Source organism: Haliotis rubra, unplaced genomic scaffold (assembly GCF_003918875.1).
Source record: "Haliotis rubra isolate DU_JTF1 unplaced genomic scaffold, ASM391887v1 Scf223, whole genome shotgun sequence".
NCBI lineage: Eukaryota > Metazoa > Mollusca > Gastropoda > Lepetellida > Haliotidae > Haliotis > Haliotis rubra.
In genome coordinates, this window is record NW_025766259.1 from 1056071 (window position 1) to 1071022 (window position 14952).

General features: G+C 42.5%; 1 protein-coding gene across 1 annotated transcript in view; it reads right to left on the reverse strand.

Annotated features, from left to right (window-relative positions):
• Positions 1 to 422: 422 nt before the first annotated feature.
• Positions 423 to 14952, reverse strand: part of LOC124277564 — a 35643-nt gene continuing 21113 nt past the window's right edge. The window contains exons 2-4 of the mRNA XM_046713281.1: positions 14428 to 14721; positions 10538 to 10833; positions 423 to 3503 (exon numbers count right to left, since the gene is read on the reverse strand). Coding sequence (XP_046569237.1) covers positions 1968 to 3503; positions 10538 to 10833; positions 14428 to 14599 — 2004 coding nt within the window. The 5' untranslated portion in view covers positions 14600 to 14721 and the 3' untranslated portion in view covers positions 423 to 1967. The remainder of the gene's footprint in view (positions 3504 to 10537; positions 10834 to 14427; positions 14722 to 14952) is intronic.

The window sequence follows — 14952 nt, forward strand, 5'->3', positions numbered from 1 at the left end:
ATGTCTTTCACCAATACTTCACAAGTTTATAAGGAACAGGGAGTCTATTCAAGGCTGGAGTTCATTTTATGTAGGCTTATGTTTATATGGGCGTGTCAGTTGACCCAGCTGTATTTCAAGCATAGTCAAACACTATCAACGTGTTTCAGATTTCTTTCATTGTTAGTAAGGCCCTATTTCGTCTTGTAGGCAAGGATATACAGTACAGACTGTCAAACACTATCAACATGTCTCAGATCTCTTTCATTGTTGTCAAGGCCCTATTTTCTAGGTAAGAATTTACAGTGCAGGCAAGTCATCATGTAGGATTTACAGACTGTGCAGACATGTCAAACACTATCAACATGATATACAGTCAGATCTATCAACATGTTTCATCATCATGTAGGCAAGGCCCTATTTCGTAGGTAAGAATTTAGGCAAGGATATTCAGTGCAGATTGTCAAACACTATCAACATGTTTCAGATCTCTATTTCATCATGTAGGCAAGGATATACAGTACAGACTGTCAAACATTATCAACATGTTTCAGATCTCTATTCAATGCTGTTGCCTGCCTACAGCTACGAAGTACGTCTACTGAAACAGTAGCCGGTTGATTACCTCTCATCAGTATTCACCAGTCATGCAAGATGTACATAAAACTTCCCAAATAACCAAACTATGAGAAAAAATAGATTCATGCACAGCAACAGCTCAGACGTGTGCACAGAAGATTATTTTTAATGAATGTTTTTAATATCAAACATGTCACAATAACCTGTGTACTTTGAGTACAGTGGATTCTATCAGAAACGCACTTTCTGTAACAGGTAACAGTCTGAATGAGGGCCGCCTTGCACACAGCGATCTTAGTACTTCTACTGTTTTTAGTCTATGTTAAGGTATGGAAGTCCCAAATATCTTAGCCCATAAATTTACCATAGATTCCAAACCAATTGCCTTTGGGTGAGAAACTGTGAGAAAATCGTGATATTGGTCAAAATTTTATTTGTTCTAATGTCCTTATTGACATTAATTGTGATAAATTTGGAAATTTTTAGTTCAAAGAGAGAATTTTTTATTTATGTGCTGTAGAATTTGGGCCAAATATAATCCTCTATGCAGGTTTACACAAATCCTTGTGGCACAATGACAAGCAGTGTGTGTGTGTGTGTGTGTGTTTAAGTATGAATGTTATATCACTTTAGCATTACTATTGTCATAACTCTGTACAAAGTATGCAATATCAGTTATCTTACCATATTAAGTCTATCTTAAAGTATCGGAGATATGAAGTCTTAGTGCTAAAATTTCTGTATGGATCTAGTTTTAGAACAAATCAATTTAGAGCATTTCTCATTTAAATTAATCATTTATTATTGAGGAGTCTTGCCTAACAAACACTGTAGGAATAATTGACATTCCCTCATGGAGATCTCCCATTGTAGAATAATCACATCTAAGATGTGTATTTGGCTGTTTTAACATGTGCAGCGATGAACTCACACCAACATGTCTTCTAATACAACATTGATGGCAATCAGGACATATGTAAATGAAACTATAATCTACTACAAACTACAAGTTTTTGTCATCACATTCTTTTTTATATTGGATTTATAAAAATCCTGTAAATCAAAACAAAATTAACAAAATTGTCAAACTTGAAAATTAAAGTTTCAAAATTGAAATTCTTCCTGAGCAAATATTTATGTGCTTTAATAATTTATCTCCGTAAGTGTTATTAATTTAAAATTATCAAAGAATTCATATGATCACAGTAACTTCTGTCTCTTGGTATACATGAAATAGGCATACATCAACATTTCAGTTGTTCTTTAATGCATGATGTTGATTTATCAAGGGATTTGTATTTGACTCTGACTAGTATCGACACCTGTCTACACTAGACTGAAACTTTCGTCTCATGCAAGTTCAGTTTAAATACTTCAGCTACCGTCAGTTCTTCTAAGAAACAGTGAGATCAAATCTTCCATATTTTAACTTTCTCAGCTACGAGGCACCAGTTGGCATGATCAAAGTAGGTGTCAATGATATGTAGATCTTCGATGTTGTCCTTAACAATATCCACCAGCTCGCCCTCCTTGAACACATGATAGAAGCGACACAGGTCTGTGTTGGTGGGTGTCTGACTGGAGCTGCCAGGCGATGGCAGACAGCTGTCTGAAGAAGTCCCCTCGGAGACTTGTCTGGAAGAGCCTCTGCCTTGAGTAGAAGCAACAGGCTGATCCAGGTCGTTGTAGTCAATGCTGTGGCTAGGTGCAGCGGCAAGAGTAGCTTCAGATTTCTTGTTCTTCCTCATCTTCATCTGGAACAAGTCACCTTGAGATCGGGACTGTCCTTTCTGAAGCCCGTTTAGTTTCAGTTTCATCTTTTCACATCCTTTTTTGGTGATTTTGTCAGAAGTTTTTACACAAGTCTCTTGATGCTGACTGCCTAAACTCTTCACCCTTGGTCTGCTGTAGGAGGAGGAATGGGTAGCATCAGCAGAGTCCAGTTCCAGAGGCAGTGACCTTGCTGATGGGGATCGGGATTTCAGGAAACATTCCTTCTGTTTGTCCTTTTTCGTCAGTTTCATACACTCTGACATATCAGAGATATTTCTCTTCATCCTCAGCTTGACACCATTTTGACTAGTGTAACCCTGTCCATTTTGTTCTGGCTGTTCAGGCCTGAGGCTGCTCATGGGAAATTCCCGAACAGCAAAGAACTCTGGGAGATCAGAACTACATTTAGGACATACGGATGAACTATCCTGAAGGCAGTTTTTTTCATCTTTCTTGGACATAAAGCCTTGAAAACTGAGTCGAAGTTTCTGGAAAATATTTAGTCTGACGCTGGCATGTTCTGTCATATGATGGCTACAGTTGTATTTCGATATGTGACTGATATGTTTGGTTGCTGAATCTATGTGACCAAGTTGAAGACGTTTTGGTGTCTCCGAGGCACTCCTAGATGTAGTGCAGGGCAAATAACAAGGCACTCTGTCAAACTGACAGGGAGACAATGAATCACTGACGTCCTTTGGAGGATGAAAGGTGGCTTCTGCATCCGATGTCTCTACTCCAGCATGAGACTTTGTTCTGTAATTGAACAACATGGGGACAGTGCCCTTTGAGAGGTTAAGTTCACTTGTTGAGATCTGTTTTTCTGACAATTCCTTCAGGCAGGCTTCAAGACGACGACACTCTTGGACTAGGGTGAGTTGGTCAAGGGAGCATCCGCTTCGAGATGATTGCAGACGTCCCTCATCCTCCATTTCAAAAACATCGTCTGAAGGCTGGCGGAAATCCTCTAAGGACTTGATCCTGTTTGAGAATCCTGACAGGTCGTCAGGGGGACTATCTTGGCAGTGGGTGAAGCTGCTGAGAGAGGAGGTGTCATCGTCACTGACGGAACTGTTACTGGAGTGGTCAATGTCCGAGCTGGACCCTCTGTATGTGCGGTGGGAGGGGTGGCAGGGTTTGTGCCAGGGGACCAACACATCCTGGCTCTCAAACTGAAACATATTTAGAGTCAGTCAGCTGTTTGAGCATTCTATCATTTTGAATTTACACCACAGCAAGTCATCTTACTGAACTGTGATGCGTTAGTAGGTGCTTCACATGAAGGATAATCACCTGTTATCACAATCAACATAGGGAGTAAATTGTAAACTGAACATTTGAAATGAAAAATGAATGACTGGAGTTTAAAAAAATATAATTCTAAAAATGCTGAATATGTGAAAATGGTGCTATGGTGTGAATATGAAACTATGAAAGTGTATTCAAATAGACATGATAGATTTGCAAAAATCTGTGCTAGTATATGTGAATATATGCTCGCAATAAATGATATGTACATTTTTTTTAGATCTTGTTAATTGTACAAAAGGCTTACAGCCCATATACAAGACATATACATATGTAATTTTTCAAGTAAAATTTATATTTTTATACTTATCCTGACTCATGATCTTTTGCTTATCTCCCTTTCCCTTGCGTATGGTAGTGGTACACTTGAATCCCTTGAAGTTTCCGAAGTGGACGTAAAAATACACTCACAAACGAGTTACCTCCCTTTTCCTGCGTAAACAGTCATGTGACCAGCCTTACTTGTCACTCTCTCCTGATTTTTCTGCCCAAACACTTGGATCTACTGTGCAATCCGAAGTGTTTCCAGCGGGGAGGTCGGGAAATTACATATATTTTCTTATCCTGACTCATGATCTTTTGCTTATAGAATCCGACGGATTGGTGGTGGGTCAGGCCACTTCCTGGATTCATCAGCTGTCCTTAGATACGTCCTGTATCCCCCCCATGGGAACTGTGTAGCAGCATTTCCGAGATCCTATTCTTCCAACTTCCGTTATAACTCGGGGGGACCACTTCTTGTCTTACTTCCATCTCAGACAAGTTGAATCATCTTGATTCATGTGGCTTCAGATAAACTAGTATCTTCTTATTACTAGATATCTTATAACAACCCATAGATTATGATAAGATCTTTATCATAAATGAGTTGCGACCCCTTCACGTACAGGTAAGATCTTTACCCGTACAGGATCTTTAATCACTCATGCTAGTCTGTCCTAGACTGTGTGCATGGACTTTCAAACTAATACTTTTCCTTAGTAAAAGTTATCAACAAGTCAACATGATAAAGGGTGAGATTTTCCAACTCAGCGCCTTTGAGGAACCGTTAGTTGCTGTGCTACAACGAGAGGCCCAAATTGGTGAATGCCTGAGACGTCTTCAGTGGCTATGTCTCGGAGGTAGTGGTTGGCAAACACTGTGTCCGACTTCCAAAAGCAGCCCTCCATAATTGCTGATATAGAGCAATTTCCATGCAGAGCCAGTGTTGACGCCAGTGCTCTGACTTCGTGTGGGTTGGAAGCTCTAGGAGGTTCTAGTCCTGCTGCTTTATAGGCTCTCAATATGACGGCTCTCATCCAGAACGATATCGTCGTTCTTGAGACTTCTGCTGATGTCTCTGTGGATAATGGGATGAACAGGCGCTTGAATTTTCGTCTCCTTGTCTTAGTCTTTGAAGATATATCTTCAGGGCTCTGACCGGACACAAGGATAGGTCCTCTATATCCTCTGGTCCGAGGATTGTAGATAGCGCTGGTACGTGGAACTGTCTATCTGGCTGACCAGGTAGTTGGTTCTTGGCAATGAAGTCCCATCTAAGTCCTAGATGAACTGCAGCATGTTGCCCCGTGTCGAATCTGGTTCGACCAAAGTCCAGCGTATGTATCTCTGATATTCGAGCTGCCGTGGCTAGCGCAAGCAGGAACAGAGTCTTCTGTGTCAGCAGCTCGAAGGTAGTCTGATCTAGAGGTTCGTAGGCATCACTTGTAAGATGACGTAGAATTACATTCAGATCCCAGGCCGGAGCTCTGAACTTCTTTTGCTGGTCCTCCAGTTTAAAAGATCTCAGCAGAGCAAGTAATTCTGGTACTTTCGTCAACTTGATGCCTGTTTTCATGGTAATCACTGTACTGATGGCAGCGAGGTATGTAGATAATGTCGAACCTTTCAGATGTCTAGTCTGTCTAAGATGACACAGGTATTCCGCCACTTGAGGATGAGTAGCTTTCATAGCAATGAAGCCTTTCCGCCTTGCATAAGTCTCAAACTTCAGCCACTTGTCATCATACAGGTTACGAGTAGATCTGCGTAACGCTAGCGTTACTGCCTTGGCTGCCCTGGCGGAGTATCCTCTTTTCTTCAAACATGTTTTGATATGGTCCACATGTGTAGCTGGAACAGTGTTGGGTTCCTGTGGACTTGCTTGGTGTGCGGATGTATGAGTAGGTTCGGCCAATCTGGTAACTTGATTGTTGGACTTCCGAGATCTTCTATTAGGTCTAGGAACCATACTCTCGCTGGCCAGTATGGCGCGACCAAGGTCAGTTGTAGCGCCTGTGTCTGTTTGATCTTCAACAGTACTTTCGGTAGTAATATCAGTGGTGGAAACGCATAAGCGTTTAGTCCTTCCCATGATATGTTCAGTGCATCTGTTGCCCAGGCTTGAGGATCTGGAACTGGTGAGACAAACGTCTGTAGTTGTTTGTTGAACCTCGTGGCAAACAGGTCTATGCATGGGGATCCTATTTCCCTTATGATGAGCCGAAATGCTTCTGGATGGAGCATCCATTCCGTAGGTGACGGGTGCAGTGGTCGGGAGAGAGCGTCTGCAAGCACGTTCTTGGCTCCGGGTATGTGACACGCCTTTATCCAGATGTTTGCCTCCTCCGTGATGTCAAACAACTGGAATGTGAGCTGTAGTAGGCTTGGTGATCTTGTAGATCCTTGCCGATTTATGGAGAATGCCACTGTAGAGTTGTCCGTGTGGACCATCAGCATTCTGTTGATCAGCGAGCTCGACCATAGTTGTAAGGCGTTGATCACAGCTTTCATCTCCAGCAGATTGATGTGAAGATGCTGCTCTGTTTGGACCACTTCCTTGATGCAACTTGATTGTTGAGATGTGCACCCCAACCTTGTATCGATGCGTCTATGTAGAGATGTGTGTCAAAGGCCGGCTCTTGTAAATAGGTCCCTCCGCAGACGTTCGACCTGTGGGTCCACCAAAGTAGGTACCTCTTAAGATTGTCTGGCAGCAAGATAGGGTCGACGCTGTCCAGATGTTTTGTCAGGAACCGTTGCAGCGGCCTTAGTTGTAACCTTCCTGTGCGAGTCAAGTCCTGCGCCGAGGTTAGTAGACCGAGTAGACATTGCCATGTTCGTAGTGTTAACGGAGAGATGACTGCTTGTGGAATCATGGCTTGTATCTTGACCCAATGATCTTCTGGGACCACAATTCGATTCTGTGTTGTGATAATTCTTATTCCCAGCAATTGAAGATCTTGTTTGATTCTAACTCCAACTTCATCAGGTTCACTAGCCATCCTAGTTGCGTGAGCAACTTAATTGTGAAGTTCAGCTGCTGTCTGAGTTGATTGGCACTTTGAAGAACCTGTATGCCGTCGTCCAGATAACCGGCACTGCGTAGACCTCGATGCTGCAGATAGGTGCAGATAGGTGCCGATAGGCTTGGTTATTCGTATGAATAATCATAGAGCCGATGATATTCCAAACGGTAGGACGTTCCATTGGAAGTGCTAACCTCTGATTGCAGTGATGATACATCATTCTTCCCCTTATATACGCAGGCGATCTGTGTTGATCAGCATACATCGAAGCGTTGTCTATTTATAGCAAGGCTGGCTCCAGTGTAGCATCGCAGGGGACAGGTACTCATACCGACTTTTATCAGCGACAACTTCCAAAATAAACATTGTTTATCCTGCTGTCAAGGCTAGACATCTATTAGATTCCCATGATGATAACAGGCCGTAGTTGTATACTGTTTCCAAGGCTGCCGATGAAGTATTCCCCGTACCACGGGTTTGTTTACAAGTCAGTAAACTTGCTGGTGCCTGCTCTGTCAGTGGGAGGCGTTGTCTGACGTGGACCAATCAGCTTCAAGCATGACGTCACCGGTGTTGTAGCAAGTTGGCCTCCATAAAATCTGGTGCAATTAGTTGGTTGAGTAAAAGCGCGCGTAATTCTACGCCGCTCATATAAACCTCTTGAATAAGGGTTGCTCCAAGTGTAAAATCTTGTTCAGTGATATAAATCACGTATTCCCATTGTGGATAATATAAACCAGCATGACGAAGGAGGCTGTCGAGACGTATGTCTGTATGGATCTTGAAGAAATACCGATGTTGAATCTAGTTGATAGGATATAAAATCCTAATCCCCACGCTGAGTGACGAGTGTTAATAATATCATCTGTACGTCCGTTCAAGGATTCTTGAAGGCGTTGTTAACCTTAAGCCCTTTACAAAGGTCGCCTTGAGGTTCTCCAGTACTTGAGATATCGGCTTCATAGGTGATATCATATTGGAGTCGAAGTCATCAGCGTATATGCAGTACGTCTCTGTTGGGTTGGAGTGAGTGAGTGAACGACAATATCCGCAGGCCATCTGCTACCCGGTATAAGACCTCAGCATCCGTGTAGATGAAGGGATTCCTTTCATCAAGTAGGTTGTCGTCCGAAACTGAACCTATACAGGTATAAGGTTTGTGCAGGTTGTAGAGTTGTGCAGGCTGTAAACTGTAGAGATCGCACATGTTGTAGATCTTTTGTTGAGTTATAAACTCTGACAAAACCATCCGTTTTCATCATTGCTTCGTTTTATTCAGCCTGTATGGTAATAGAGTCGACGTCAACATCCTGCCTGTTGATGTAAGGGTTTGTTAACCCTAGGGTTCGCGAACCCTGTAGATGTCTGCGTTGCTGTTATCTGCCTGTAGATCTGAGAGTTCTCGAACCTTGTAGATGTCTGCAGCTTTCTCAAAGCTGTGCGTAGGTTAGAAGGTACCTTGGATATAGGTTCAATCGGAGGAATAGTCACCGAGTCAAAGTCGTCATTACGCATCTTATAAGTGTAGACTTCATCTATATCCTTAGAAGGAGACTCCAAGTTCAAACCATTGGCTATCCAAGCTGTAACCTCTGAGTCCGGGAAGACGAAGTCTGGTTATTCATCAGTTATCTCCTGATCGGTAGAGCTATGCCTCCGCGAATCATCCTTCTGCGAACCTGTATCCCTTCTCAAACCTCCATCATCCTTTCGCGAACTGAAGATTCCTCCTTCGCGAACGTCTATCTTGAGAGTCCTCTCTTCGCGAACCTCTATCTGTGGATTCATCTCTTCGCGAACCTCTGTGATGTGAGCCTACTCTTCGCAAACCTCTGTCGCTAGATGTATCCCTTCCCGAACCTCTGTGATGTGAGCCTTCTCTTCGCGAACGTCTGTAAGAGATTTGAGATCTCGATCTAGAACGGCTAGATGTAGGAGATGGATCCTTCGATGTTCTCGAACATTGAGATGTAGAACGGTGAGTTAGGCATCTCATGTCTTCTATCCTCCTCCAAGATGACAGAGTCGTCAGACTGTGGAGACCTTCGCAAAGGTGTACGTTCGCCTACGTAGTCTTGAGACGTAGTTCTATGAAGAGTGGGTTCGCGCAGGTCCGTGGGTTCGCACAGGTCCGTGGGTTCGCACAGGTCCATAGGTTTGCGCATGATGTCAGTACATGAGAGGCTTCGCCGAGCCTTCGCTTCTTCCTCGAACCTACGTTCCATCATGGCCATCATCTGGTTGGTGAATTGTCTCATAATTTCACCTGGATCTAATTCTGCGTTGATTGAAGCTGCTGCGGTGTAGAAGAAGCGTTCGCGAACGCTGATGAGTTGTGTGCCTCGACTTCACTCCGTTGAGAAGTTGGTGGTAGTTCGTCAAACAGCTGGCCTGCTGTGACCGTTGCAGGAGATGATCTAGTAGTTTTGGAAGTCGATTGAGTCGCCGATCTCGTAGGTACTTTTGGTAGAAGTGACGAGGGATCATCAAAAAACGTCTACTTCATGCGGAGGTAATATGTCTTCGTTGAAGGATTTCTGATGCGTTGACTTACTAGGCCGCGTAGATTTACCCTCCGATCTGGTAACAAATGCTTTCTTCTGCGACGTAGAAGAAGACGACGTCTTTTTCTTAGCTTGAGTCGGAGTCAACTGCGTCATAGCCGATCTCTTCTCGGCCCCCGTACCAGCAGACTGCCCCTGCAACGTACTCAACATAGCACCAGTATTATGAATTTCAGCAGTAGCAAGCAACATACGGTTTGCAGGCTGATCTCCTGTTTTATCAGCCGTGACTTGAGATGACTTCCTCACCCGATCCATGGCACGTCTATAGATATAAGACAAATATTGATTAAATTGTAGATTTGATAAATCAACACAATAAGTACAGCGCAAGCTGGAAGAACATGGTTTTATGCACGAAGGGCATTGGGGGTGAGGATCAGCCACGGATAACCTGTGCCTGCAAACACTGCAAGATTTCATGAAATGTAAACAAAGTTACATAACGATGAAATTATGACACAAATACAAATAATTTTTACAATTTTTTTACATATAATACATAGTAGTTATTGCCAAATCCATACACAGCGTAATTTTGAAGAATAGGATCTAAATAAAAAGGATATAATGCCGTATACGGGACTCCAGTGCTCGCCCAACCATCCACTTGGGCGAAAAGGGAGAGAGTGACAAGTAAGGCTGGTCACATGACTGTTTACGCGGGAAAAGGGAGGTAACTCGTGGGTGAGTGTATTTTTACGTCCGTTTCGGGAACTTCAAGGGATTCAAGTGTTCCACTACCATTCGCAAGGGAAAGGGAGATAAGCAAAAGATCATGAGTCAGGATAAGAAAAATACTTAAATGAATAAAATTAGAATATATGAATATAATTAGATATGGGTCATTGAAATTTATGAGATGGACTTCCAAATACGAGTCGGACAAATAAAGTATGAATGCTGCATGCCAGGAGTTTTGGTTTTACAGGATTAGCCGTTTTGGTGGATACGAATCTCTGTGAGCGGGATCATCCGGTCTCCTTTGTGTTCAGCAATGTGATTACTCTCATATATTTAACAATTTATGCAAATGTGACTACATACCCTTCTGTGCTTCTGTTCGAAGGCCCAAACATACACCATCAGCTTGCCTCCAGGGGAGAGAACTCTTGTCAACTCTTTTAAAGCTTGAACACGTCTGTTGTGAGAAGAGAAATGATGAATCACTCCTATTGAGACAACAGCATCGAAAATGCCATCTCGGTATGGAAGGTGAAGGTTGTCTGCAGTTATGACCTCGTGACCTTGACGATTTGCATGCTGCACAAGGGGCTGACAGACATCAGACCCAATTTTGTATATGGAGCTGTTGATCCTTAAATAGCGGCCATTTCCACAACCTGCAACAAAAGGTTGAAAATCGGAAACCAGATCCACTATCCATTGTCGGAGGACTTGTGGTGAACGATTATCGATTCTAATCGAAATATATACATTCTTAATGCAATCACCAATTTTAAGGTGCTTTTTTTTCAAATTAATGTTTTTTTTATAAAATTAATGTTTTTTTAAAACTATTACTGTCATGTAATGAAATGCATGCATGCATGTAAGAAAGACACTGGAATTGTAATTAAACAATAAACGTGGTTAAAATTTTACAATGCGAATAGCTTTACACTGTTGAGCGCATGTTTGTTCGTGAATTCGTCAAATTTAATGGTTAGTTCACTTCATTCAAGTGTGTTATACTAAAACAACAAAAATTCTGATGAATCAAAAATATGTTTTTTACAATCGATAATTATTTTTAATCCTTCTTTTGATCGATTTTCAATTATTTTTGATCATCAGAACACCACTAATAGTAGCAAGGGTGGTTAAGCGTAAGTTCAAAACATTGAATGTCCATGAATGCAAATAACATGGGGAAAATCATGCTTGATATCTACAAGAAAGTCCTAGGTTCTGGTCAACAAAATAATCTTTCACAATGAAGACAATGGAGGAGATCCAGATCAAACTCTGTTGATGCTGGCTGTGATTGTTCATGGCCTGTGCCCCCTTGGAAGTGACTGATTGAGTTTAGTTTTAAGCTGATTTTTTTAGAAATATCCCAGCAATATCATGGCAGGGACACCAGAAATGGGCTTCACACATTGTACCCATGTAGGGAATCGAACCCGGTATTCAGTATGACGAGCAAACGCTTTAACCACAAGGCTACCCCACCGCTACCCTTGGGTATGAGTGAGTCAGTTTAGTTTCAAGCTGATTTGTTTAGCAATATCTTGGCGGGCAACAACAGAAATGGGCTTCACACATAATGCCCATGTGAGGAATCAAACCCCGCTCTTCATGACAAGCACCCAAGTGCCCCTTGGGATTCACCAAAGTGGTAAATTTTAATCATCATTCCAGACATTTTTCTGAGAAAAATTAATATGTACATGTTATGAATTGGGAAGCGTGTGTGTATTGGTATACTGTTACTCCATTTGGACCTGTGAAGATCCGGGATAGAATTGATCTACAGTAACCCATGCCTGTCTTAAGAGGCTACTAACGGGATTGGGTGGTCAGGCTCGCTGACTTGGTTGACACGTCATTGTATCCCAATTGTGTAGAGCGATGCTCATGCTGTTGATCACTGGATTGTCTGGTCCAGACTCGATTATTTACAGACCGCCGCCATATAGCTGGAATATTGCTGAGTGCAGCGTAAAACTCAACTCACTCACTAACATGTCAGAGATCAATCCTTGCGATGTCTGTCACTGGATTTGTCTTGCGTTGTCTTATTTAAAGACCAACATCATATAGCTGGAACAATGATGAAAGTCGTGTTAAACAACAAACAAAAAATCACACATCCCCAGTTAGGATTTACAGACTGCTGAAATATAGCTGGAATATTGCTGAGTGCCGCATAAAACTAAACCCACTCACTCACTAACTACTAAATGAGGTCCATACCAGTAACAAGTGCTGTTTCAGGTGATTTCTAATCTCCATCAGTTTCTGTGCAGCCCTAAGTGTGTCATGTCACATCATTTCCCATCAGCACCACACATATCTGAAGTGAGGTGAGGTGAAGGGTTTAACGTCGTGCTTGAGAATATTTCATATTTTGACAGTTATTTCATATAACGACGTGCATGCGTGTGTATGTGTATGTGCGGCTGCTTGTACTAGCCCAGACTGAAGCTGGTTTTATAGTGCTAGCCCACTGAGATACCATGCCGCAGTGAAGCATGAATACCCCACTCAGACACATTATACTGACTCCAAGCCGACCAGTCCTTGTTGTACCCATTAATGCCGAGCGCCAGGCAGGGACCAACAAGTATCATATTTTGGTATGACGCGGTCGGGGATCGAACCCGCGACCTTCCGCTCTCCGGGCGGACGCTCTAACCACTACACCACGGAGGCAGCCCACACATATCTGAGCTACAAAGAGTGTGACATAGCATCCTGATCATTATTCACTACAGTTGAGTTGATATAGGTTATGCACATTGGTAAAGAAATACATCTGTTGTGCTATAAAGGATGAACTTGGTAATTACACAGTGTTGTTTTACAATCATGGTTTTAGGCTTCCATGGATGTTTGCATGCAGTAATCACTGACTAAAGCTTAAATTAATGCAATTATGTGTCTTGTCTGGGATCTTATTTCCTGGCCTACATAAAGGTTGGCCTTCCTACATCATTTAGCTTCCCGATTCACAGATTCATTCTGTTTACCATTATTAGTATGTGGTGGCTGAAAGTAGTCAGCATCCTGAACCAACATCAAGTTTTCCAGACAATAATGTCCACAACATGTAAGTATGCATAATTTTGTATGAATGCTGCTGGTGTTGAAGCTGTGTCAATTAAAAAATAATTTAAAAGTTGTCCCAAACACAATCATTCATTTCTGACAACAAGTAATCATAAGACAATTATTTTTAACAAACAGCAGTACTGCATGTGACATGATGTTTTGCTGCATGAATACATGACATGATGGATTTTGAATGTGGATGCTAACTCATTGCTTCATCCATCATGGGGATGGGTGGATGGATGTGTGGATGTATGGATGTGTGGATGTATGGATGGATGGATGGATGTGGTGGATGGATGGATGGATGGATGCGTGGATGGAAGCATGGAAAATGTTTAACAAGGCAAGGTGGGAGAATGTGCAAAGATAATAATATAGTGACCTGATGAAGGAGCAAGAATTATCTCTTAAACTTTGTGTAAAGAATAAAAAGAAGTTCTCCATAAAATGTGTCACGTATTCATGTTCATCAAACTTCTAAATGCCTTTCAAAAACTTCATGGCTCAATGCATTGGCAGAAGCAAGAGTTGCTCTTCGGAACAGGATATTGTTTCACAGAGCAATCAGGCCCATGGTTGTAAATCTCTTCTGAGGAATAGGTGCTAAAGTAGGCAGTCACTGTATCAGGAATTGTTGCTATGGTAATGGACAATAAAAGTGTTGCAGTAAGTCAGTCATGGTGGTATGAAAGTATGTGAGTCAAGACAATGAATGCACTGAATATTATAGTCAATGTGTTTGGGCTACAACTGTAACAAATCTCCACAAGTTCCTGATATAGACATAATTATTACATCTTACAGTATAAACCGGATTAGAATTGGTCTTCAGCAACCCATGCTTGTCGTAAAAGGCGGCTAACAGGATCGGGTGGTCAGGCTAGCTGACTTGGTTGATACATGTCATCAGTTCTCAATTGTGCAGATCGATGCTCATGCTGTTGATCACTGGATTGTCTGGTCCAGACTCGATTATTTACAGACTGGCACCACATAGCTGGAGTATTGCTGAATGCAGCATTAAACAACAAACAAACCGGTGTACTACACCATATCATCACCATTATATTTCCTGAGAGAACCCTTGAAACTATTAAGTGGGGTTTCTGTGGATTCTGGTTTGTAGTGCCATGCAGTACCCGGCTAAAGATACATACCAACATCAGCTACCAGAGATCCAGGTTCAAGGTTCTTCAGGAAGTGTTTCACCTTCGGCCAGGCTTTCTGTTTGAGGTCAGCGAAATGTGGCGCAATTTGCTCGTACACTTCCTGTACATGAATCCTCTCCATGCTGGTGGCCATCTCGTGTGGCAGCTTCGTATGGACCATGGTGAGGATGATGAGAAGGAGGAGGAACTGATGAGGAGGGTGGTCTGTGGCCAGGGTCTAGCTCACCTGGTGGCAACTCACCCCATCATGGCTCTGTCTCTTGTAAAGGACACGGTCACTCCCTGGAAACAAATGTTAGAAAGGCATTGACAAAAAGGTACAGTCAATTCCTGTCTCATGTAAAGAACAACATTAATGCTGACTGACAGACTGAGTTTGGTTTTCCGCCGCTTTTAGCAATATTCCAGCAACATCACGGCGGGGGACACCACAAATGGGCTTCACACATTGTACCCATGTGGGGATTCGAACCCAGGTCTTCGGCGTGACGAGCCAACGCTTTAACCATTAGG